Source organism: Arvicanthis niloticus, chromosome 1 (assembly GCF_011762505.2).
Source record: "Arvicanthis niloticus isolate mArvNil1 chromosome 1, mArvNil1.pat.X, whole genome shotgun sequence".
Classification (NCBI taxonomy): Eukaryota; Metazoa; Chordata; class Mammalia; order Rodentia; family Muridae; genus Arvicanthis; species Arvicanthis niloticus.
This window is the reverse complement of record NC_047658.1, coordinates 40,365,886-40,392,649: the sequence shown is the minus strand read 5'-3', so window position 1 is coordinate 40,392,649 and position 26,764 is coordinate 40,365,886. Positions and strand designations below refer to the sequence as shown.

The following is a 26,764-nucleotide window of genomic DNA, read 5'->3' as shown; positions in this document are numbered from 1 at the left end:
TTTCAGCTAGTATATCCCTGTGGCAGTCTGAATAAGAATGGCCTCCACAGGCTCTTATATTTGAATACTTGATCCCAGTAGGTAGAGCTGTTTGGGAAGGATTGGGAGGTATGGTCTTGTTAATGGAAGTGAATGAGTAAGAGAGAGAGAGAGAGAGAGAGAGAGAGAGAGAGAGAGAGAGAGAGAGAGAGAGAGAGAGAGATTCAAAAGCCCATGTATTTACACCACTCTCCCTCTTACAAGTGCACCCCTCTGGCTCTCCCCATCCTCCTCCTATTTGTAGATGAGATTTAAGTTCTCCAGTACCATGCTAACCTGCCTGCTCCCATGCTTCTGCCATGGTGGCCATGGACTCACCCTCTGAAACTTTAAGCAACCCCCACTGAATCATTTCTTTCATAAGTTACCTTGGTCATTGTCTCATCGCGTGAACAGAAAAGTAACTAAGACATTTCTTAAGTCTCATGAAACCTTAAACAGATAAGGGGATATTGGACACTAGGAAAACAAAGACAAGCATTCTTGTTGATCATCAGTGATTCTGTGCACAGGAGAAATTGGGGAACTCAAGTGGAAAACCACTACAACAAGAACAATCAATGAATTAGGTAGCTGCAAAATAAATCAACAAAATACCGTAACCTTCTCAGCCGAAACACAGGAGTCAACAGAGAAATGAAACAAGGAGGAATCCAGAGGCCTTCTACATTAGCAATAAGGTGTTAAAATATCCAAAAATAACCAAAAGGAAAATTACAAGCCCTCCACAATCATCCATGACTTGATAAATAAAATTTGACTCAGAAGAAATAACATGCCTTAAATAAAAAGCTCAAGTATTTGGAAACATTTTCCCAAAGCCTGACTTACTATAACCATCACAATTGAAATCCAGTGTTTCTTCATTTGGGACTTGGGGTTTTGTTTGGTTGGTTTTCCCATTTCTTGGGACACGGTGAGAAAAACTTGTAAAAACAAAAATGAACACATGTGTACACTCATGCTCTCAGTTCACAGGAATGTTGCTCCACAAACTTTCAAAGTACCTCTCATGTGCAAGGAGAAAACTTGGTGAAAAAGAGCATGGCAAACATCTGGAGAGGAAAGTGAAGGATCAGGAGTCCATGTCCCATGTCACCAGAATACAAAATGAATTTTACAAGTATTACACATTGAAAGGGAAAAGGGGACAAATGACAAGTCCTACACCTGATTAAACTTAACTGACTCTGACATGAATGTGAACTTTTACGCAAAAGGACCAAGCACTAAACATGCCCTGAATTAAGAGTTAATAAGAGTAGAGAGGCTGTGGTTCTAGTTTCAGATGAAGTACTGTCTCAACAAGTGTAAAATGTCTTAGACTAAAAAAAAAAAAAAAAAAAAAAAAAAAAAAAAAAAAAAAAAAGCAGCAGATATGTAGACGAGACCACGTGATACACTGTCTTAAAAATCATGCACATGTATGAACTGTTAACTTAAGAACACATGGGAATTGATGAAGAGTCTACTAGCAATTTCTAAAAATTACAAGACAGAGATTGTAATGTTTTAATGCTAAAACTACAAGGCTCCTTTCGGCATTCAGTACAGACAACAGGCACTGCCCCTGAAGCTGAAAACTGGAGCTTCCTGGAAATTACTTCTGCAATACTTATCAAAGATGGATTGCTTGCTCACTCACTCGCTCACTCAAGCAGTCTCTCTCCAAATGTGACCATCCCTTACCGAGAAAATAAGTTGCAAATTTTACCCAAAGAATTAACCAGAGTAGTATGTCAACAGTAGCACACAGCTTCTTTATAATAGTTTTAATGCAAAGAGCATTAAATGCTTGCATTCTGTAGCTATAGAATAATTCTACGTGCCAGACTAATTTTAATAATTTCCTTAAACACCATATACCAGATATAAACAGCACAATACAATTGCTAACAGGGAAATGATAATAAATAACCTAGTATATATAATATAATGCATTTTGATACGTAAGTAAATACGCACAAGTTGAAGGACCCTACAGGAAAATACAACAGAAAACAAGTGATGAAGTTGGCTCTTGGCTGATTAAGGGTAACTTATTTTCCCTTTCTTTCCTAACTATATTTTTCTCATTTTCCCTTAATAACCATTCGCTGCTATTATAATTTGAGTGGGGAAGCACCAAACATAGTAAAATAATTGTAGTGGAAGGCAGCAGACAAACTTGTCCCTAATTAAAAGTTTGCTGTCCACCTTGTCTGCGAGTTATCTTTAAACAGGTCACATGAGAGATTCTTGAGGTGTAACATGCAGGCACAACTGTAGAAAGACCTCTGAGCACTGGGCTCTCCTGAATGCATAGATGCCAGAAGGAAGAAGCTTTGCTGTGCCTGTCTGTGACCTGAGAATACTCAGAATATCCATGTCTTAGCTTATATTTACAGAACATCTATCATGTGTCAGAAACAACTGTCCCAACACACAGGCGTGCACATCATGTCCTGCTTTTAGGGAGACTAACAGTTCAATTCTTTTACATATGTTGTCACATTCATTTGCATGTGTGGATATATGTGGATGTATATACCATAGGAGGCACACCTTGTAGAAATTGCTTCTCCATAGGTGGCTCCTGGGGATCTATCTGAGGTTTGACGGCGAACACCTTCACCCACTGAACCATCTCGACAGCCATTCTAGTTCAAATGTTTTAAGTTCAAGTCAACATGACCATTGCAGGTTTACCTGCCTGGCATTTCTCAATGTGGTCTGCTAATAAATTCTGCTTCCACACGACATCCCATTCACCCAAAAATCGCTTAAGGTCCTCCCTCGGAAGACCTAAGACTTGATCAGTAACACTGTGAACACAGGTCTTATAGCTTCTGAAAACAACACCAGATGCTATCCAAGGAACCAACAGGTACTCTGACCATCTAACACCTTGGATAAAAGCCTTTGCTACTTTTCCCAAGTGGTTTTTAGAAGAACGGTGAGCACAATGGAAAATTCAGTGAATGAGGAGAAAAAGAACTGATTAGATTTCCAGAAAAGAAAAGGGGACATAAAAAAAGATGTTAGCTTCAAACAAAATACCAACAAGGGGAGCTTATGGAGTATTTACCTATAAGTCCTCCTCCAGAACAAACACAGCCTTCAACAAATTCCTACTACCTGTAATTTAGAGCCCTCAGATCCTAAGAGCTCCGTGCCACAGGCTGAAATTGGAACAATTTTGTTAAGCAAATGTGCAGCTGGGAGTGGCCGTATTACAGAATATGGACCTGGCATCAAGGATCTAATGGCTACACCTCATTCCCCACGCACGAGGTTATTTTCAAGTTAACATAGTCCTGTTTGGATGGAATTGGTAGAAAGTCACCACCCAGGGGTCTTTTATAATATTTTTCCATTTTCTATTGTGGAGAAAATCCCTAAAAGGCAAGAGTCCTGTCATTCTCGGAGAAAAGGCCAATGAGGAAAAAATGAAACACAGTAAGGACAATGATCTCCCATTTATTTATTTTACTTTACTAAAACTTGTATCTGCCACTGAGAGTGCAGAAAAAAGATCCTTTTAGAACATGGTTAGCTGTCTGGCCAGTGTATCAATTAACCACATATTATAATGACACACACAGAATAGTCAATATAGCACTACTGCAATTAGCCACGGTATTTAATGATACAGCACCTCATACATATTTGCAAAACTGAAGGTAAAGCAGTTTATCAATCAATTAATCATATAATGATACATACAGTACAATTGATACACCATATCAATTAATCATACAGTATAAAAACAGGTGTGCTCTAAAAGGACCCCCACAGCAACCTCAGAGAAGAATGGTAAAGGTTCTTTACAAACTCCCAGCTAACAACTAAGTCTCCAAAACCACTTTTACTTTTCTATGGAGTAGACACTGGACATGAGGAACGACCCAGAAACACTAGGTCTCTGATCAAACATCATCAGATACACTGCTTCAACTGCTTAGGCTCCTGTATGGGGGAAGGGGGTGTGCACTCACCACAGATAAAATGATTCATAGGCATGCACTTGGAAGAGCAATATACTACCCTGTAAAACTCCATCTTTCTCAAAATGTTATTCCATTTAGCACAAAGGAGCCCAGAATCTTCAAACTAGGTAAATAACTCTACAGCAAGGGCACATGTGAACACTCAGGTGTTTGCTGATCCACACTCATCCATGATGGGAAAAACCATGAAGTCTGCTATTCAGATACTGGCTGAATGTCTTTGGACCTTTCTTCCTTGTTGTACCATAAATATCCCCAATCCCTCCATGGTGTCACAAAAGGTAATTTGTATCTAAATATACCTTTTAAAATTTAACACTAAAACATTATGGCAGAAACAATCGGCACTGTGAGAAACGCCAGTTTGCCCCAACTGTGCAGATGGCTGTTGCTTGTATCACGTTCACAAGCTCGCTCGAAAGCCAAAACAGACCCTAAAATGCAGCCTCTGCACTCTGCTGATTAAGCTGGGGTTCTTTTAACTTATCGCCTCCATACAGCTTATCCAAACAGAAAGAGTTCAAGAATCCCTTTGAAAAAGCCCAAACAAGAGTCTGAACTGGCCAAACTATTTGTCAGAGCGGAGTGACAACAACAGGAAGTAGAATTTCTGGAGAGAGATTTTTCTATTTATTTTTCTGTCAATGGCTGCTTTTAAACTGGAAGGGGGAAGCCTGCAGGCATTACAAACCCTGGAAGCTATGAATCAGGAAGTGAGAGACTGTAGAGTCTCAAATGGCCAGCCAGAAAACCCTGGCTCTTTTATGTAGTCAGGTCTCCAAAGCCAGGAATTTAAAAAATCTTAGGCATTCTACGTTATTTTTCAAATCTTAAACGAGTGGAGACTTGAAAGAAACAGGGCCAGAAAAAAATGAGGTGGCCAGGAAGCCCGGGTCTCTAGTGCCACAAATGTCACCCCCGTAATTAAATGCTCAACTGGAACTTGCCCTCTACAAATGGGGTTTGTCGTCCCCCCCCCCCCCCATTAAGAGGGGCTGAGAGCTTTCTACACACAGTCTGTTGCCTCACACTTCAGCTTTGTTATGCCTCCCCAAAGTTGAACCTGGACTGCAATGGGAATGCTAGGCACTTCACATCACCAAATGTCCCCTACTTTGCCTGTAAACAACCTTCATTTGTTCCCAGGGAAACACTACCCCTGGCCAAAAACAGCAAAGGACTTCCAAAAGGCCTGGGAGACAGCATGCTGGAATGCTCACACCTGGGACAGGGCTCTTGGACTAACTAACCCACCTGCCCGACTCACTTTCCACAAACCCCTCCACCCAGGAACAGACACTATTGTGGTTAGGTCTGCTATGCTGTAAGGGGAACAGAGCACCTTCTTGATGTGACAAAAACTCAAGCGGGAACTTCATCATCCCTGGGTAGAATGTGGAGGGGACCCCACTATTTGGAAGGTACTGTAATTTATAACACAATCCCAGTTGCCAGCTTTACGGATCAAACATACAACTATACGGGCAGACAATTTTAGAGGACGAGTTTTAAAAAATGAATGCCAACCTAGGAGGGAAGCGGAAAGAGTCATGTAAAGTCACCAAGAGGCCCTTTCCCTAGCATCCTGCATCAACCAGTCCCAAGCAGCACACCAAAGCCTAAGAGCGATGAATAGCAGCCTTTGCAAGGCCCACTGAAATAAGCCAGAGAGGTCCTCCAGCATACCTGAGACAGTCTTCTATTTTCTCTATACCCCACCCTCACAAGGTTAAATTCCTAGTCAAACAACAGGAGCCCGCAGTGTGCTGGTTTAAAAGACGCAAAGAATTCCTCTGCTCTAAAGAAACAATGGGCTCTCCATAGCCTGGCCTCACGCCTCAACATACTTCTTCTACCTTGTTCTGAGCCCCACTCCACATCAAGCCCTGACCCCAAGCCTACTCAGGCCTGATCTTCCATGGGGTCATCAGGATTTGGGTGGGGAGGGGGCACAATAATCTCTTCCTTAGTTTCCACTCCAAGCGTGTTTGTTCAGATTCCTAACTGGTTTGTACAGGATATCTCCTCAAGGTAAACAAGTATCAAAGCATGGCTGTATGTTGCACAGCGTACATCCTTCCACAGGCCCCTGAACGTTCTGATTTACCCCTCTCTGATCCCTACCAAACGGAATTCAGCTCAGCTCAGCTCAATCATCTTGAGGGGCCTGTGAGCTGTTCCCCTGTACTCTTTGAAAAAAGCAACACCAATCAGCCCAATTCTACTGCCCACTGACATTGAATCCAGTGATATCTATGCTCCTGCACAGGACCACAGACAAATCAGAACATCCCTCTGGGTCTGGGTACCTTTCTCTTCAGGACTCAAAAGCTGACACACATCAATGGTGACATCATTACAAATCTGCCCAGGGGACTTCAGTAAGGTGGGTATGAGCTGGTGGTCCTGTATTCCCAGGGTATAGAAAGAGGGTCCCAATCAATATTGTCTTTCCTCACCACGGCCAGCCTAGCTCTGATGCTCAACACGTCACCATACATCAGCCTCAAAGAATTCGTAGCAACCAGCATATCTACCCTCTAGGCAACTCTAATCAACCTTCAACATCCAAGGACTTCAAAGCCTAGGCTAAGGGGGAAAAACAGTCCCTGGCTCTCCACAAATGTGCATGGCTCCTGAGAACATCAGCAGGTAGTCTGGATGGAGTCTGAAGAACAGAAGTTAAGAGAAATTCTCTCAGGGGCTTGTCTCCCCTTCCTTTCTTTCTTCCTTGGAGCATGGCTTCCAAGAAGCCTGGGCCCCTTGGAGGATTCAGAGCTGCAGACAGCCCATGTTCACCTGACCTGAGCACAAACACTCTGGAATAAGGGGTGGCAGGGTTGACCCAGGTGAAGGAATCCTTCAGACTGTTTCATCTCTCTATATACGTTCCCAGGATTAGCAGAGTAGCATGATCGATACTGGTTTTACCATCACGGGAGTGACTCACCACAAAAATCTACCCATCTTAAGGCTCAGCTGTGAACAGAAACAAACAACATAATAGCAGGGTCAGATTCAAAATAGCAAGTATGACTGGTAAACAGTTAATGCTTATAAACAATGAGCAGCAACCTCCCCAGCCTTCTGGATCTGTGAGGAGAAAGACTCGTCATTTCATGGGCTCTGAAGAAGCAGCTGTGGCGGGCCTGGGCACTGCTGCAACCTGTGCAGTCCACAAGCACTGGTGTCAGCTCCACAAAACAGACCCCTGGGGAAGGTTCCAGATGAGCCACTTTTGACCTGATTCCAGAGGTCAGATAAGAGCACAGTCACCAAGACAGGGAGTTATGTAGAACTGGGTTTTCAAATTACGATTCCCCTGGAGCATAATGTCTCTCAGGTAGCTCCTGTAGAGTTCAAAATAAGCAGTTTTATCTTTTCTAAAGTGGGAGACGGAGGCATGTGTAGTTTCCCAATAAGTGGGCACCTCTCAGAGGGCATCCAGTTTTTAAAAAAGCAATGGGGTACTCACTGCCATCCTGAGAACACATACAGTAGTCCCTTGGCATCAGTGGAGGACTGATTCCAAGATCCCCATACAAAAACCACAATGTCAGGAGACTCTTAGACAAAAATTATCTTCTTGTGTCTCACTTCCCCCATCTGTCAATCACCCCTAGAAGTACAAGACAGGTCATAATGTGTTTCTTAGAGAATAATGACAAGCAACCAGTTTCCAGTTTCAATTCGGCATGCTTCTTCTTTGCCCCACCCCTGTCCCAAATAGTCCTGATCCATGCCTGGTTGAATTCATAAATGGGAGCCCAGAGATATAAAGGGCTGAATGTACAGTTAGGTGCCCAGCTTCACTAGTCTCACAGTTAATCTGCAATCAACTCCCAGATTTGGCCAAGAACGTAAAAAAACAAATAACATCCCGACCCCGAGAATCCTGAACTAGAGCACATCACTCTGTTGTTGTGGACTGGATGACTGAGTGCCCCTAAAACGTCAGATGGAAGCTCCAAGTCCCAGAGGGATGGTATTAGAAGGTAGGTCCTTTGAGACAAGATTAGGCTTGAAAAAGGTCCTGAGGAAAACAGTCACATGATGGGATCAGTGTCTTCAGTTGAAGAGAGAGACCTTTGCTCTCCTTGCCACATGAAAACACAGCAAAAAGACATTTGTTATTGGTGAGACAGGAAATCGGTCCTCACCAGAAACTGAAGTAGCTGATATCTGGATGCTGGACACAGAGCCCATTGAGAGGTGTCTGTTCTGGCCACTCGGTCTCTGTGATCTATGATAGCAAATTAGCTGACAGAGACACACCCACTGCCTACCACCAAGTGAGAGAAGGGTCTCACTTGGTGAGACCTTTGGGCTTGGTAATACCTCCTGTGGGATGGTCAGGCAAAGCAGACAGAGACAGGGTTAACAGTTTGGGAAATTCTGGGGAAGACAAGAAGGATCACTCAGGTTTGCATTTGACAAACAGGGAAATACTCATCTAACTCACAGACAGAGCAATGGTTCTTCCCATGGGTCACAGACCAAGAAGAGCTGTGGTGGGTCACTGGGGTGGAGGAAGCTTCTTTTGTTGCCAGACAGGCTCAACTACCTCTCAGTCTTGTCTGGAATTCAGCAGGTCCAGGCCTGAGTCCTGTGCCTTGTTAAACTAGATTGAGACAACCACGTCCAAAGGGCTAGCCCCAGAGAGTACATTCTAGGGAGGTGTTGAGGCAACGCTGGCCTAAGCCCCACAGCTCGTGTCCCGTGACCTCAAGCAGCACAGGGCTTGAAAGTGCTTCAAGTTCTTCACCTATGAGGAAAAACCCCTGGCTAGCTTCAACTTCCAGATCCTCGAATCACTTGACTGCTGCAGCCAATCTCTTCCCTTCATCTCTCTATATGATGGGGCAGTCCATTTGCAATAAAAAATTAAGCTGTCAAAGCAAATAAAAAAACTTCCAGTATAATCAGGGAGGGAACCAAACATCTAAACAAGACTCTCTTCTGGAAAAATGAGAAAATAAAAAAAAAGCAATTACACGTCACATGGCTGATTAGCAATAAGCTTCGTGCGTGACGACAACGGTACTAGCATTTGACTCTGGACTTGATTTCCTTGGGAGGACAAGCGTCTGCAGTACTGTGACCAGCTGTGGAAGGCAGACTCTGCCCCGTGATGTTCAGCTCCCTGGAGCTGCCCAGCTCCCCCAGGTGCCTCTGGGGCCCTGGTATGGAATGTCTCACCCACAGCCCACATGGTATGTTGTCACTATTCAATGTGATGGACAGCTTTTTTTTCCTAAAAACATAGTGAAATATATAAAACTTAAGTTTCACTTCACATACCATGTTCAACATTCATCCTCCCTAGAGCCTGTAAACAGACCCACCGCCTAAGTCTGAACAGCATTCCATTGTACGTATGTCACATTCTATATATTCAATCAGCTTCGATGGGTCCTTGGTCTACTTTCACCTTGGCTTTTAAACCTCACTATTCATTATCATGAATACTAGTGTACAAATGGCTGTTTACACTATGGGGCATGTACTCAGAAGTGGAATAACTGTACCATGGCAACTCTGCATTTAACTCTGGAGGAGCCTACGTCATGTTCGGTGTCCACCATTTACATTGCCAAGGTTCTCAGCTCTGATCTCGCCACATGCTATACGTGTTACTGCCTGGTTTTCTGACAACTTCATAGTAAAAGGTATGAAGTAATGTCAACTGTGGCTCTGAATTCGTTCACTAGTGACTAGTGGTAGCTAACATCTTTCCAGGGGCTTAGTGAACTCAAGGAATTAATTTTAAACCAAAGGAATCAATCCAACTCCTAAGAGATGTTCTAGTTACAAAAGTAAACCGTATCATTACTACAGACTATGATTTGTGAAGGTGGGTGAACAGTCCAGGCTCAAAACATACTTTTCCTCTGGAAATACTTAGTAAGCACCCAAGCAGGGTTAGGCTTAAATGCAGGTCCTAAGGAAAGGAGCCCTGTGGAATCTAGGAGCATAATAAGAGGCGAGCTCCTGCCTGGTATTCAAAGAAGGCTGACCTACAAGAGTTCATTTATCAGGTTCCATGTGTTGGGGTCCCACTGAAGCTTTCTTGTTCTCCATTACTGCTTGGTTCATCTCCTGAACCTCCTCCTATCCCTTTGGAAAGCCCTTGATCTACAAGGACCAAAGGATTTCAACTTGTCCCATCCTTAACCAGTTACCTAGAAACATAGATCCTTGCACTTCAAATCCTGTATCCTAAACTTGGCTGGAAACTTAAACTCTACTCTACTACCATACCTGACTTGGCTTTTTAAACAAACAAACAAACAAACATAAAACAAGTCTCCCACTTCATAGCTCAGGCTGCCCTCAAATTCACAGAAATACATCTGCCTTTGCTTCCTGAGGGTTGGGGCTAGAGATGTGTGCAGCCACTTTTGGCCCCTTGATCTGGTTCTTTCCCAGAAGCTATGTGACCTCCAATTACTACCCCATCCTTGAAAAAAACGAAAAAGCAAAGGGACACAGGACTCTGCACACATCATTATGCATCAACCATTCATTTCTGTCCTTCGGCCCCTTGAGCAGGGCACATCTAAGACTTCTTTAAAGAGTATTGGAACTCAAATCTGTGTTCTGAAAGAAGATGCTTCAATCTTTCTCCAAAGGCAGGAGCAGGATAAGAAGGTAGAAAGGCAGAGAAGGCAGGCAGGAAGGACAGACAGACAGGCAAGAAATGTTTCTGTCCCTTGGCATAAATGGATGGATGGATGCACGGACAGATGAGCAATGTTTCTGTCCATTGACAGGGTGTGAAACTTTCATGGTCAAAACCAACAGGTGCAGCTCACAGGCAAGCATGAGACCAGTGCACACCCAGGAGAGTGCTCTTCTCCGCCCCTTCTCCTTCTGAATATGTTCTACTGTTTATTCCCTCTACTGTGAACAACAGCAGCAACCACCTCCTGGCATCCAGGATGGGCAGAGTTTAAGGGCTTTGTCCAGAATCACTCAGAAAGTACTTGTGAGAATCCTAGAAGGTAGGTACCACTGGGTCCTTCCGTTTTCTAGATGAGGAAAGAAAAGCAGCAGAGTGAAAAAGATACAGCTCACCTCTAGCCTTCTGAGTCAATACCTCTAGGCTCTCACTCTAAGCTCAGGATTGAACAGAGTCCACCAAGCAAGTCTGGGAACAAAGCAAGCAGGCTGAAACAGTCTGAAACCTACTTTGCTGAACTTGCGGTGGGGGGAGGAACTGAGTCACTTAATGACTTAAATTCCAGAATGCACTAAAACTCCCACATGGAAAGGCCCACAGACCAAATGATACCACCTTCCTAGGGCACCTCGTGTGTTACCACGTTTTTTTAGACTTGGGAGTGGAAATGAAATGAATAGTTCCAATTGCAGACCAGGCAGCTGGTAGCTTTGTTCCTGGGCTAAAGCCCCGCAATTGCTCTCATCAAGAATCACAGTGTGCTCAACCCATTTAAAGTCACAAAGGAGTGAATGTTTAAAAGCACTAGTAGCAGCCCAGGCTGGGATACCACATTGGCAAGGGCTGGAAATCATTCTACCATGTTGGCTGGCACCACGTGCTGCTTGCTTATCTCAACCACTGGGAGCCAAGGTTACTGCAGTAGCTAGGCTCAGGCCCACCTGACACAGCCTACAAGTAAGCAAGAATCTCCCTTGGCCTGGGTGGCCCTCAAACTCAGAAAGGGGCACCTAGCGATCAACTGCGAGAGTGCCTGCATGGAAAGCTGGAATGTTTATTTTTGGAGAAAAGAAGCATTTTGACCACGACTCCACCACACACTTTCCTGGAACCAGTTTTAATCTAAAGGTAAATTCTGCAGTCTCCAGAAGGCTGATTCAAAGCCCCACTAGAAGCAGGTGCTTCGCATCATGTGTTTCCTTAAGGGCCTGCTTTGTGCTGCCGACCCCAGACTTGCAGCCAACCCAGAGCCACTCTAGAGCCACATTCTATATAGTCCCCACTCTGGGCCCAGGGTCACATCTTATTAACTCCAGTAATACAACCCTCCTTCCCAGCACAGGGAGGAGCTCAGCACTCAGCCCCCACTCCCATGCCACAGAGCCAAGTCACTACACAGTGAGCTCCTGCTCCTCAGATCTGGGTCTAGAGATGACATGGCCCTCCCTGGCTCTATGCTCAGGGCCTCCTTGTGGACACCATCACCTGTCTCCAGCACTGAAGACCCACAGCAGACACCCGAAAGCTCTTATTCCCCTGATCACATGCTCCAAAAGCTTTAGGGTTTCCCATTATCCACCCATCAGTCAACTCCCTCCAATGCCCCTGGGTCTCAGGCCCACCTTCCACTCCGCCTGAGCAGGCTGCCACCTGCCTCCACTTTCCAGGGTGCTGTCTTCACCACTTTGAATTAAACACTGGTGGCACACCAAAGCTCTTCAGTGGCTCAAAGACTGGACCTCCAAAGGGGTGTGTTGTGTATGGGTGTACGGGTGTGTGTGTGTGTGTGTGTGTGTGTGTGTGTGTGTGTGTGTGTATACGCACATGCTCACACGCTCACATGTGCATGTTTGGGGTTTTTATTTTTGATCTCAGATCCCATAATTTTGTGCAGAACATAAACTTCCTATTACTGTTTGAGAGTATGTGAACTGATAGGACCAGAAGCACTTCAGAGATGGGGATGTTTGGATCTGGGGATATTTGCATAGATGCTGCTGAGTAACCCCAATCTGGAAATCCAAAATGCTCTAAAATCTAGGAAACTTTCTCAGCACTGAGACAATAGATACAAGTTCTGAATTCTGAAACATTTCAAATTTCAAGCTAAGGCTGCCCTGCTGTACTTGATTTTTCCCAATAGGACAACAAATTGGGGGGGGGGGGGGGAGAGAAGGGGAGAACGGCTACTGAGCCTTGACACAGAAATGGGGCTTTGTATCCCCAACTTCGAAGCTCTTAGTTCCACGTCTCTGGTGAGAGTATGTCCATGCTTCCAAAAACCTAAGGCTCAGACTTCCTCAAGTTTTTAATTACTATTTTACTTGTATGAGTGCTTGTCTGCACAGGCAGCTGTATGCCTTGTGTATGCGGCATCCACAGAAGCCAGAAGGCAACACTGGACTGCTATAGCTAGTTACAGATGGTTATAAGCTGTCATGTGGGCACTGGGAATTGAACCTGGGTTCTAGTTCTAGTGTTCTTAACTGCTAAGCTATCTCTCCAACCTCGGCTTCTCAGGTTTAAGCCTAAACAACTGACATTAAAACAATGCTTTCCTCCTCCACAGCTTTCCCAGGGGCTGCTGGGAGGACTAAAAGACAGGAATCCCCTGGGGCCCACAGCAACATAGGAGGAGAAAAATCCACGCATTTATTTGCTATATGTCTTCTACTGTCTGTCTCTGCTGGGCGTCTTAAAAACACTACTGCTAATTCCCTTTGGCATGCTTGCTGGACTGGCACCACTCCAATTTACAGATGGGTACCAAGGTCCATACTTCCCTCTTTAGCATGCCTCCAAGTACCTGGGGAAAGCTGGCTTCCCTAAAGGCAGGGAAGGCAGGTGAAGCAGTGATTTGTAGAAAATGCTTTTTCTATAAGGCCACATTTGAAATAAACATACTAGGTTCATTGATTCTGCTTATATTTTCTACAAGAAATAGATCACCTCGAATGTCTCCTCAGGAGCACTGAGCTTTTAGCAATGATTTCTTGGGTATTAACTCAGGAGTCCCAGGCTGGAGCGATGGCTCAGTAGTTAAGAGCACTGACTGTTCTTCCAGAGGCCCTGAGTTCAATTCCCAGCAAACACATAGTGGTTCACAACCACCTGTAATGGCATCCAATGCCCTCTTCCAGTGTGTGTGAAGACAGTGTACCCATATAAATAAAATAAATCTTTAAAAAAAAAAAAGTTCAGGAGTCCCCTTACAGCATTCCAGATTAAGTAAACCTAATTCTGTTGGAGGAAGCAGACCACACCTCCACAATACCCCTATCATAAACTCTGACAGGCCATGTTAGAGACTTAAAGGACAAGAGTCTGGCTACTGTGCCTGGCGGGATGCAAGGCAACTTTTTGCTGGTCACATCAAAACAAACAAACAAACAAAAAAAAAAAAACAAAAAAACAAAAACCAAAAACAATGCAAGAAACGGAAGCAAACTTCTGTCCACGTGAGTCTGCAAGGGACCAAACAAACCTCCCCAAGAATCCATTCCTCTCTGCCTGGTTTTGGGATCTGAAGGCTGAAAATGCATCACAACACTTCTAGGCCCCCAGGGTCACTCCTGAAGGAGAAGGAAGGAAATCGCAGCAGCACAGGAATCCCACCAGCTCTCAGACTCCTCCACAATGAACAGGAAGCCACAGCCAACCTGAAGATAGCAACCTTTCATCAGGCATCTGGCTCCACAATGGTCCAACCTACACTACAAACAAAGGAATTGGTAATGGCGAATTATTCATTTCTTCTCACCCGTAAGAAGCTTAAAAAGCATGGTCACCCACCTCGGGGGATACAAGGCTAGATCTGCAGACGACTCTTGTAAAGCGTTTTGCCCACTTGTGGAACAAAAGACCTAACTGATGGTTTAAAAGATCATCCTACTACTACTTCTAAGTGCTATGTAGTAACTGGTGTGATAAAATGTCTCCAAGGGCAAAGCTACTATGGCAAGGATGAGAGAAGAAGCCTTCACTGTAAATGAACAGGACATGCATCCACTTGAATGGCCTGAAGGTGGTTCCTTTAAGAAGCCCACCATTTCCTGAGCTCCTCTTACCCACCAAACATTAGGCTACTTTCTGGTATTCAAAGGTAGTAGAGAAACTATCCTCCCCTCTATGGTGGGGAAGAACAGGTTCAGCGCATCATGTGTAAAAAAGTCAAGAGATATAAAATCAACTGCTGGCTGACTCTTAAAGGAAGACCGTAATATGGCTACCCCAGGCAAGGGGCAGACTCGTGAATTATTTAATTATTCTTACACATCTTAGCGAAGTGAACTTTTTATTACAGAACACACATTTATTGAATAGTTACTATATGCTGTGCTCTGAACCCATTTAGGGCAGTGAGAATCAAGTGTGTTCAACGTCTGGCCGGAGTCAGTGCCTTGCTTGAGAAACAGCAGGTGGAATTACCTGAAATGTCTGGGCGGAAAACACACTAGTCCTCTCTCAGCCCAGCAAACGATCTCCCAGTTAAAATTAAATAATAAAAAGCCACCAGGGAGGAACGTGTCCACTAGATACAGTGTCACTGAGGAAATGGGAGAAATTATCAATAAGCTGTGAGGAAAGAAAAACAAAAAATCTGACAAAGTGCAACCAGCGCAGGGCTGAACACCATCAGTAACAGAACTGCCTGTGATTGTCTGTCATCAGGACTTCTGTGGGGTAGACAACTACATAGCAGCCCAAGGAGACACACTGAAGAATGAAATTTGAAGTGTTACTACATGTTTAAGCAGAGCGGTCAAACAGACCTCGCTATATGAACGTGCCATCTGAAATGAACTGGTAGCCTTTTTGAAATGTTTTAATTACATTTACCTGGGAGGGGGTATGTAAGTATCACGACACACATGTGGAGGTCACAGGACAACTTGCAGGAATCAGTTCTATCCTCCTACTGTGTTGAGTCCCAGGGATTGAACTCAGAGGCACCAACTTAGCAGCAAGCACCTTTATGGCCAAGCCATCTTGCTGGTCCCAGCAGTATTTTTTTAATCTCTCATAAAAAATATTTTAAAACTTCACACACATAAAGGTTTTGTGGCATGGAGGTAGGGTACTTTTAGGACTGTGAGACAGTCTGGGCTTTATACAAAGAGATTTGGGTACATCACTGTGGAATACATTTATTTGTCTGGGTCGCCCACTGAACAGTCAAACAAGCTGTATCCTAAACCATAGCCTGGCGATCTGTAAAGAAACCTGATGGATCCACATTTTCTTGGAACCATTTCTCAGTCACCCTACTGGCAGGGAAAAGTTGAGGAATTTTGAGGGGATGGTTCTCTTCCTCCTCTGGACAACACCTACTTCAGCCAGGGAGGTGCCTGAATTCCCAATGTGGCCACTAGATGGCGACTTCGCATTGTCGAGGTGGACAAAGTGCAGACTGGACCCGTTCTGAGACCCTGGCAGAAACTAACAAGAGAAAGGATTGAGGAAGAAACTATGACAGACAACTGTAAAGTGGAAGGTAAACAGAGTGGAGCTAGCTATGCTTATGAGACAAAAAAATAAAATGACAAAACTTAGGTTTAATAGTTTTGGGTTTTTGTTTTTGTTTTTTGAGACAAGGTCTCACTACATAGCACTGGCTGGCCCAGAACTCACTGTGTAGACTAGACTGGGTTTAAACTCAGTGAGATTCACTTGCCTCTGCCTCCCAAGTGCTGGCATTAAAGGCCTGTACCTTTTATTTCTTGCATTTATTTGCTGTTGGAGGTGGGGCACGCAGCAGAGTACCTGTGTGGGTAGGAAGGCTATGTTTGAGGGTTGCTTCTCCCTCCCACCATGAGTCCCAGGGATTAAACTCTGGTCTCTTAGGCTTGATGGCAATCACCCTTCACCCAAGCTGTCTCATCAATCTGACTTAACTTTTCTATAAGCAGAACTCAACCTTAAGAAGCACCTTAGCAAAGAGAAGTTCTACTACAGAACAGGGTGTTACTACGCATTTGCTATGTACGTGCCAGGCTCTACACAATTGAGAGTGGAAAGCAGGGAGAGTGCCCTGTACTGCCAGTACTATCGAAGAAAATCTTCTGCTTGATGACAGCACATCTACAAGGTAGAAGCCGCTCAAGCCCAAGGGTTTAGTAGGTGCCAGGTTCACCTAAAAGCACTTGACAAGAGTATTAATTCATTGAGCTTAATAAAAGCACAGGGTGAGTTCTGGTAGAATCCCCATTTCACAGAGGAGGAAACAAAGCACCAAGAAGATCAATCCGATCAGTGCTGCTGAAAAAACGACACTCAAACCAGCCTCCCTCTCCACTCCTCTGTCACCGTAAGTAATGACAGGCAAAGGACAAAACCCAAGGGAGACATCACTATCAATGCATCCAGTGGTGTCTGAACTCAAGGGGAGGAAGGGGAAAGTCAGAGCTGTGAAGTTAGGGAAACGCTAGACAGCCTCACATGAAGGAGAAGGACGCAGTGAGAGCATCAAGAGTGGCATCTCCCACATATATTAAAATCCTAGAAAGTCCTGGGGCTGGGGGAGTTGACTGACGTCCTATGCTATTGGGCCAACTTTACAGTGCTAACACCCAAAACCAGACACCCTACACGCACAGTCAAAAAAAGTAATGAAAATTTAAAACCACATTTCCTCCCCAAAATTTTCCTGAATTTTCTAAATATAGTAGAAGATAATTTTATTTTGCTGTTTAGTGAGACAAGGAGAAACATCTTTCACAATCCTCCTGAGTCTCCTCCTATTTGTTCAAACTCAGAAAAGTTAAATGGCATGTTTTATATCAAAGAATTGACAGATAGCTAAAAGAAATCTAGGCCCATGTGACCTTCCAGTGCTCCACAAAAGCATTTTTCAATGTCCATTGTGGGGAGGGGCCAGAAGACTGAGATGGAACTCACACCAAGACACAGAAAGAGAGGCAAAACCTGAGTGGGGGATCACCATAGTCTCCTCACGCAGAATTCCGGGATCACTCTGGAACCTGACAGCAAAGTCCTTATAAGGATTTATTGCAGCCCCAACACGAGGGGCCTTGGACTTTACATTAAGACTGGGGACTCTACTGCGATGCACAGTGAGGACATAGGGTTGGCAAGCAAAGCAAGCCCAGGAATCTTCATGGCATTTAGAACGAGCTCAAAGGCCAGCTAAGTGTGTCCTGTCTACTCAAAGGGTTGAGATGCAGGTCTGGACTGGATGGGGGTGGAGCCAGAAACGGGCAAATCTGTGTGATTTCAAGTGACTCAGTGAAGTTAAGAGGAAACATTCAATTAACCACTCTCTTCAGAAAAGGGCAGGCTGCAGAACTGAGGTTAACTAGACTTTCCATCTAGGCCGATCTTGGTGTCTGAAAAGCTCACTGATGAGCGTGTTAGAAGAAACAGTGAGAATACAGCATCCAACCAAGAAAAGGCACTTTTGGCAAAGTAAGTTCCTAGGATTCAGCTCTTCTACACTGTAACTCGATAGACACCATAAAGTCATTTACGCCCAAAAGTGGACAACAGAACCATCAGCGGGGCTTCCCTTCAAACCCAGTATCTGGAAGCCTGTTTCCTGCTCAGGGCAAACTGGTGGAGAATAAACACCATAAGACACAGATACACATGGGCACAACTGATGAAGACCTCACTCACTGTCTAACTGAGTGGACAGCTAGTGACTCAGGATTCCCCTCAAACTTCCAGTCAACCAGATGGACAGCTGTCATCTGAAATCTGTACAGATGCTTCCTTTTTTTTTCCCAGCTAGTTATCAAAGGTTACTAAAATAATTAAAACTAGGAGAAAACTTCCCGTATATTAACTCACTGCTGTCTAATTATCATCAGGCTACTGTGCCTTACAGTGAGTGTCTCATTTACTCAATGTGACACACTCCCAATAATCAATTTATAGATAGGCAAACATGCGAAATATTTCAGGAACTTTCAAGTTCTGGTCTGTAAAATATTTAGGCTTCAATATCATAAAACATGTGTTACCCACATAAAGATTAATTTTAAAAATGACAACTCCAAAGCCAGCTTAAAGGAAGTGCCATGTTTAAAAAGAAACTGGCAAGTTGAAGTATACAGAAGCTCAAGAGCTATGCACCTCAATCAGTCAATGCAGATGGATGAGTGCATACATGCACATCTGGACAAACACGCAACTGTGCATGCAAACATGTGCAACTGTGAATAGCTGGTATTGTATAACTTTTGCAGTGAGGTGTGAAATAAAAAAAAAAATAAAGTTTGAAGTTTCCAGCTCCTACTACCGCCAGGAGTTTTCTGTAATAATGATAAACTACTTTCTAAAACACTTCGAAAAGTGTCTAGCTAAGTTTGGTGGTACAGGCCTATCAATGATCTCTGTACTCAAACACTGACGCAAGGGTAAATCAAGTTCAAGACCAGTGTGGGCTACACAACAAGACCATCTCTAGAACAAAAATCAAGAAAGCAAACTCCGGTTCTCTCAAAAGTCATTTCTGTCATTCCACTGCAAAGCAAACAATCTGGGATGAGCATTCTTCTCTCTGCAATACACACTTCCAACATGGTCACATTCTTCTTCTCTAGCAGGCCACCAGATACTCTGTGAGAACTGTGTCAAGCCTACCAGGAAATTCAGGGGGGATAACTCCCTAAGCCTCAAGAACACATCCCATGCCAGCAGTAACCAAGTTGAGGATAAATATAAAACCAAACAGCAACATCGTTATCTGTGAAAGTCACCACAGCCCCAGCTGCTCATCACTCCTCATAAAAGACGCCATTTTTTTTGTTCTGTTCAAGTAATGCCTGAATAGCAATCTGTGAGTTTATAAATCCTTACAGTCTGGAACCACCACCACCCCCCCAAAAAAAAAGAAAAATTAAAGCCTTGCTCACTAGCTTCTTAGTTCTTTATACAAACATAGCAGGGATTTCGATGGTTCAATTCATGTTCTGAAAAACTAATGGTAAGACTCATTACGGTATCAGTGTTTCTAACCTAGAGAATGGAGCCTTGTGAGCACTCAGCGTGTATTTAAGGAAGAACGTGGATGGATTCTCACTCAAGTAGAGACACACCGACCAACTTAGGACTCTAAATCCCATCGCGTTAATAAAGCGTCAGTAAACCTGGCACACATGAAAAGGAAAGCCGCGGAGATGCTAAGCAGAAGTACAGATGACTGAAGATACACGGCGTCCATCTCCAGAAATCCAAAGTCACCAAATCAAAGATACTAACACTTTCAGTTAAAGAATTCCAAACAATTTAAGAAAAGAAACAGGCTTCATCACGTCAAGGGAGTATGCATCTGCTGAGATAATGAACTAACTTGTTTTTAAAGATCCTTTGCTTACTAACCTTTTCACACAAACCCATGTCTCTGAAAAAGTCAGACCCGGGGTTGAGGGGACAGAGATGGGGGTTGAGGGAACAGAGATGGAGCACATGTACACGTTCTAATCTTTAATCTTTACAAATGTTGGACATCGGCCATGTTCTCCTCAATGTCCACAGAGCTCAGTGTCACAGAACACTGGGACTGCGTCCGTCCCAAATCACACATCTTTATAAGGAGCTGGGGAACTGGGAAACTTCCTCGCGCGAACCTGCCGCCAAACACTATTTACAGGAAGCTCCACGTGCTTCATCCACCCATACAGCCTGTTGTCTCAGACGGAGAAGTCAAGAGCCGTGGCCACAGCACGTGTGGAGGACTTACACACTTAGTGCAACTGAAAAGGAGCTCATTTCTGGGGCTCAGATCGCACCTGTCATACACTGGCTAAGAAAAACAGTCAAAGCAAGCTGGCCTCCGGGCACAAATACCTCTTCCACGAACTAGAGTTTGAGTTTTAAATGAGTCTTGAAAACAAATCAGAGAAAATCACAACCCAGAGAAAAACCGGTCTTGTGTGCTTTATGATTAAAAAAACAAAAATCTTCTAAAGGTATAATTGCCTCTCTGTCTCATTCTTAACTGCTCCCCCCCACTTAAAAAAAAAAAGCCCATTCATTTTTAAATTACACAAGATTTGGAATTCTAAACACTCCCTAATGACTGTCTCAAAACTGTGTAAGCAATGTATATAGGGAAAACACCTCTGAAACTGGCCCTGCCATTCACGCTAGGCAACAATTCTGAGCACACCTGTGGGTGGTTGTTTTGATTTTTGAGACAGGGTTTCACTATTTAGCACAGGCTGCCCTCAAACTGGTGATCCCGCCCCCCTCGACCCCGGGCCTCGGGTTACAGGTCTATGAGTACACCCAACAGGGTACTACATACACAGTGTTAACCACTGTCACACCAATGCTACAGAGATGCCTGATTAGATGGACAGATATCCGTAGGCCATGGTCTGTGGTGAAACGAGGGAGCCTGACTGAAAGAGGGCAAGAACTGTGTAGCACTGGCTGCACACCAGACCAGCCAAGCCTATAGGTTTTTAAAGGGCCTTTCATCCAAATACATGGAGAATGCCCCAGAGGCAACAGCAAGTAGAGTCCTTTCTCTCTTGGTGAATGCTCCGCCTAGCATTTACTTCAGCTTTCATACAGTAAGTGCCCACTAACTGCTGGCTAGACTCAGTTACTGGAAGTGCAGTCTTACAAACCGAATGAAGCCAGATTAAAAGGAAAACTAAAGTATCTTTGAGGGCTCCCTGAAGAAAAAGGAAGGAAGGACGAGGGACAGGTGGACAGACAGACAAGAAGTGATGATGCCACTGAAGCTCATCATTGACCCACCTCGCAACCATAACAAGAGCAGGAAATACTTTCACCAAAAAACAACCTTGACACAAAGGCCAAAAACCCAATGTAAACATCACTTTCTAGGTCAGTTCCTATGGAAAAGGCAAAGTACATTTAGATAAAAGCACACCCGCTTGAATACAAAACCACTTGACGGTATTCTTTAAATTTCTAAGAAATTTTGTTTTTTTTTTTCTTTTCATTTAAAAAATACTTTTAAAGCTATAGGCTCCTAAACAACAACTGAAACCAACCAAGATCCACCTACTGAGATTCTGGAGTCTCTAAGACATAAAACTTTTAAAATAAAAAGAAAAAAGAAAAGTTGCACCACTGCCCTAAAGTGAGCAGTTCTTCCTCTGCATCAGTACCACTTATAGTTACTACAGGGAAGAGTTTCCTTCTCTGCTGCACACTGCTTCTCTAATAGGAAACTACAGATATAAACAGGCCTCTTGCCTAGGCTCCTAGACTCTACAGAACTTCCTCTAGGTTGTTTCAGAATTTTTACTGTCAAAAATCACACCTTCATTAGCATTTGTGTGTTGTCCCTTTTGATTCAATCCCTCAATTTTCAAGCTAAGTGAGAGCAGGATTCCTTTTTCTCTGTTTGTCTGTTTCTTGCCTGGCATCCAATGCCCGCTGTTACAGCTTAAATTACCAATCTGTTGTACTGCAGTAATTCATGGATCTTAAAAGCTCATGAATTTAGAGAAAAAGAAAAAGAAAAAAAAAAAAAAAAAGACCAACTCCAACCTGCACTTAGGTTTACTGAATAATCTTAGTCAGATTTTACGGCTTAGGTAGCATGATGTATTCTTCTCTTCTCAATCTTTGAAATTTAAACAAAAAACAAAAAACAAAACAGGTTCAGATGTTATTCATATACCCTGAGAATTACCATTTTCAAGCATACAATTCAATATTTTCGGGTATATTCAGAGTTTGTATAACCATCACCACAAATTGAGGCTAAAACATTTTTATCACACCCCACCCCTAAATCCTGGACCCTGTAACAAATACTCCCAGCTTGCCCTCCTCCAGTACCTGGTGAGCGATTTGTCTATCTCTATGGATTGGCTCAACATTTCACATAAGTAGAATCATACAAGATTTGGCATTTTATAACTTATTTTCTCTATTTGTAATACTGTAAGCACCCCAATGTTCAACCTTTGGATCTTTCACAGAGATGTTCTTTTCTAACCTTTCTACACGTTCAAACATATGACCTTTTAAACTTCAAGCCCTGAACCCCCCACCAGTCTGCACCTCCACAAAGTATAGTGGACTTGCTATTTCCCTGCAGAAAAACCTAAACTATAATTTGCTAGTTAGGTTCTTTCAAAAGTTCTTATTCTGGGTTCTCCTGGTAGGTAATAAAGCACTAACTTCTTTAAACACCGACATTTCCCATACCTCAGTCCCTCTGACAATAGGATTTTCCTGTGCCCTCGGCAGAAGGATGACTCAATCCTTTTTAGGAGACAACCACAATAACTCTCAAGTGCATGTTGATTTTCAAAACAGAAAGCGGCCCTACATTATCTAGCTGCCGCTCATAACTAAAGTCCCTTGTGTAGGTCTCCTCATTCTCCTGCTACAAAACAAACATGTCTGCAGGGTTGCCTTTCTTCAAGAAACTTCCACAGTCCCAAGTTAAAGATGGAAACACATCCACGGATGACACACTCCAAAGAATCACCATTCCTTAAACCTAATACCTGTATGGCTCGAAGACTGCCTCTGCTGGCACCCAGAGACTTTCTCCTCAGTTATGTGGTTTAGCACCTTTCAGGCTAAAACTTAACCCTTCAGCTGTAAAGAGAAGGAAGGCAGATACCCAGACAGAACTTCAGCAGGCCCTAACCAGGATCCCCGAGTGTTTTCAGGATGTCCATCATACTTTAAGGGACTGGCCATCATAAAAGAAGCCTCTCAGGAAGAGCTTGGTCCTCACGGGATTAAAAACAACACATTAAAACACCCTTCTCCTGCCACCCCTGTTCTGGATAAAGAATATCCTTCACGATGATGAAGACCCATCCTGTTTCAGATGCCTTCCTCCTGCCCCAAGAAGCAAGGCCATCACTACCACTTTGCATTTCAGAACTTCTACTATTAAATAACTAAAGTAGAGGCATACGCAGGACAATAAAATGCCATAGGAAAACGGTCTCCTTCCTAGTGTCTTCTAAACCATATTTAGTCCTTAAAGGCTAGAAATCTTCCCTGCCCCCAAACACCATCTAACCGCCTTTCGCCCAATCCAGTGTGCTCCAAGTTTGGAAAACAAAGGACAGGAGAGCCCAGATTTGTAGGGTCCGCCCTAGTCTGCGTCTTACTCTAGGCTTACTATAGCTACAGTTCTTTAAAGACCTGCTCGGACTCCATCATAGATATTTCTTAAAAGAGGCTCAAGGGTTTGTTTATACCGACAGCCTTTGTGAGCTACCGCAGTGGTGGGGCCGAACGCCCCGCGCAGCCTCCATCGTCTCCCCCCTCGCTAAATCCTCAAGGCTAGGTCGTGATTTTTAGAAGTTAATAGGCACCACCTGCATACATTCTGCAAACATTACTCATCCGCACGCCCTCACTTCCCCAGCCCCAACTCGGAGACTGCATTTAAACTTTTAATCGCGTTCAAATTACTCTACCATCTCTAAAGTACCAGTATGCCACACTGTTTTTCTCGAGAACAAAACCCACTCCTCCTTCTCCTGCCCCCATACACTGTGGAGAGTTCTCATTCCCAGAGACACCCCCCCTCCCACCTACTCCTACCCGACACCACCAAAACAAAAGCTATCAGATTGCAAGCGATAGCGAGCATGGAGCGATACTGCTTATTAAGTATGTACAAAGGAAGTGCGGGGAGGGGGGGGTGGCAGTGCAACACAACTTTGGCCAAAACAAAACCAAGGCCAGAGCTCCGCGCTCGCAAAACAAAACAACCACCCGTCCACGACCACACTACAAATCCTGTCGCAGCTCAAGCCACAGCACATGACATCTCTCGACCAGGCCGGGAGTCCAGTTGTCCCCTCTTGGTCGTGTGGCTGTGGATGCACCTAAATCCGCGCTAAGAGCACGTGTGTGTGTGTGTGTGTGTGTGTGTGTGTGTGTGTGTGTAAAAGCACGTCAGCTCTGCACATGAGTGGATGTCCCTATCTCCTCTTCTGGGAAAAAAGTGTCCAGAGCTGGGTAGAAACTGAGAGCCCAAGGATCCTCTAAACTGGGGATCATCCAAGGACCCCTCCCCGACCCAAAGTAGTCTGAAGAAAGTCCCAAGCTCACACTTCCCTAGGGAAAGCTGGGGGGGGGGCACACCCGCACCCCAACTCCACACCGGACAACCCAAGTTACCAAGCCTTGGGGGAGGTGGAGACTAGACGCTCGCAGGCTCCAGAGATGCGAAAGGCCAAGAACCTGAGAGGGCCGATGGGCCCAACAAGTTGGGTGTTAGGAGGCTGCGACGTGTAGCTTGGAAACGTGTCCTGGGGCCGCGAGCCTTCCCCATCCCGTACCTCCCCCTCAATAACAACTTGCACCCCGCGGGGCAGGAGACTTCTGCTCGCCGCCACGGAGCACTAGGTCTACCCCAGCAGTCACCCGTGGAGCCTCCAAGGGTATTGTCATGGTGCGCTGCGCGGGATGGGCGCTGGGGTGCCAAGTGGCGCGCCCCGGAGGGGGGAGGCGAGGGTAGCGGGGCTCCCGGGGCCACCCAGACGCCAACATCCCCATCAAGCGCCCATGCGGGGACTGCCCCTGACCCGCCAGGGAAGAGGCACTGCCCACCCACCAGGCCGCGTGCGGGACAGCTCTCCCGGGACAGCGAAAGAGAAAGCCCCGAGGCCCTTCCCGCGCGCAGATGCGCTGAGCTAGGGCTCTAGGAACTCCTGAGCCGTGAACTCCGGGCCCGCTCCGCTCCGGCCTTCCGGGAGAGCCCCACCCTCCACTCCGGAGCCCCGGAGTCCGACAGCTGCGCCCGTGGCAACTGGGTTTTCCCAAACAGGGCGCAGCCCCTCGGAGGAAAAGTTCCCGCAGTGGCCGCGGGCGGCGGGCAAATACTCACTTTCTCCACTCGTCGGCCAGAGCGAGAGCGCGGCGGAGAGAAACACGAGCCCCCACAGCGAGGTCGGGGACCCTCCTCCGGAGCCAGACTTCATTCCTTTTATTTGGGACGAAATTCCCTTTTCTCAAAAAAAAAGGAAAAAAAAAAAAAAGAAAAGAAAAAAAAAGTCTTCAACTCAGTCCTCACTCTCGTCTAAAAACAAGAGCGCAGGCTACGATCCTCGAAAAGCGGCGTGGACAGGGAGGGTGGCGCGGGGCGGCCCCTCAGCGCCGGCAGCAGCGGCCCACGGGGCGGCGGAGTCGGGAAGCCGAGGCGCGCCGGGGCGGGCTGTCGGCGTCGTCGGCCTCCATTTGCAAACCCAGAGATGCAGAAGAGGGAGGAAAACTGTACAGAAAGAGAAGCAAAGCCCAAATCGCCGCAGGCGAAGACAAACGCCCCCCGGATCCCTAGAGGGAACGACCACCGGAGCCTACGCGGCGGGAGAGCGCGACGCAGTTGGCGAGACTGGTCCGAAGTCCCGGGCGCGGGCGAGGCCGGCGAGGGGTAGAAATGCGGAGTGGAAATGAATGAGCGGTTCCCCCTCCTCCGGCTCCTCCTCCTCCTCTGGGCTCCGCTCGCCGCCGCCTCCTCCCTCAGCGCCGCCGCCGCGAGCTCCTTCCCAAATCCAGGACACACACAAAGCGGCGGCCGCGCAGCGCTCAGCGCTCCCGCCGCCCCGCGTCGGCCCCCGCCCGCCGCCGACTCCGTGCGCGGGGGCTCCGGCTCGCTGAAGGTCAAAGCCGAGCACGCCGCGTGCCGTGGAGCTCTCGCAGGCACGGGAGAGGCGTGGAGGGTCCGGGGAGCGGGGCTGAGGGTCTGCGAGCGCCGGGCGCGCCGGGACAGGCTCGCTGGCAGCTTCCCTGTCGCTCGCCTCTCTCGAGTTCGCCCGGTGCGCTCGCTCCTCCTCGTTTCCCCCCTCCTCATTTTTTTTCTTTTTTTTTTTTTTCTTTTTTTTTTTTTTCCGCTCAGCGGAGTTAATGCTGGTAAACAAGAACCTCAGCCTCACCGCGCCGCCGCCGCCACACACTGGGGGCTCTACGCGCGCGCTCTCGGGGCCGCGCACACGTGCCCGCGCGCACACTCCAAGCGGCTACAGCCGCAGTCCCGGCGCGCCGAGGGCCGGGCCCCGACTCGGCAGGCGCCAAGAGCCGGAGTTCGGGATCGCAGGGACGTGCGGAGCGGAGCGCGGGCGTGGGGAGC

At 45.7% G+C, this 26,764-nt stretch overlaps 1 protein-coding gene across 2 annotated transcripts in view; it reads right to left on the bottom strand.

Annotated features, from left to right (window-relative positions):
* Positions 1 to 25,659, bottom strand: part of Igf1r (insulin like growth factor 1 receptor) — a 279,402-nt gene extending 253,743 nt beyond the window's left edge. For both annotated transcript variants that reach the window (XM_034512795.2, XM_034512804.2), the window contains exon 1: positions 25,526 to 25,659. In XM_034512795.2, the coding sequence (XP_034368686.1) occupies positions 25,526 to 25,619 (94 nt within the window). In that variant the 5' untranslated portion in view covers positions 25,620 to 25,659. The remainder of the gene's footprint in view (positions 1 to 25,525) is intronic.
* Between the last annotated feature and the right edge of the window lie 1,105 nt (positions 25,660 to 26,764).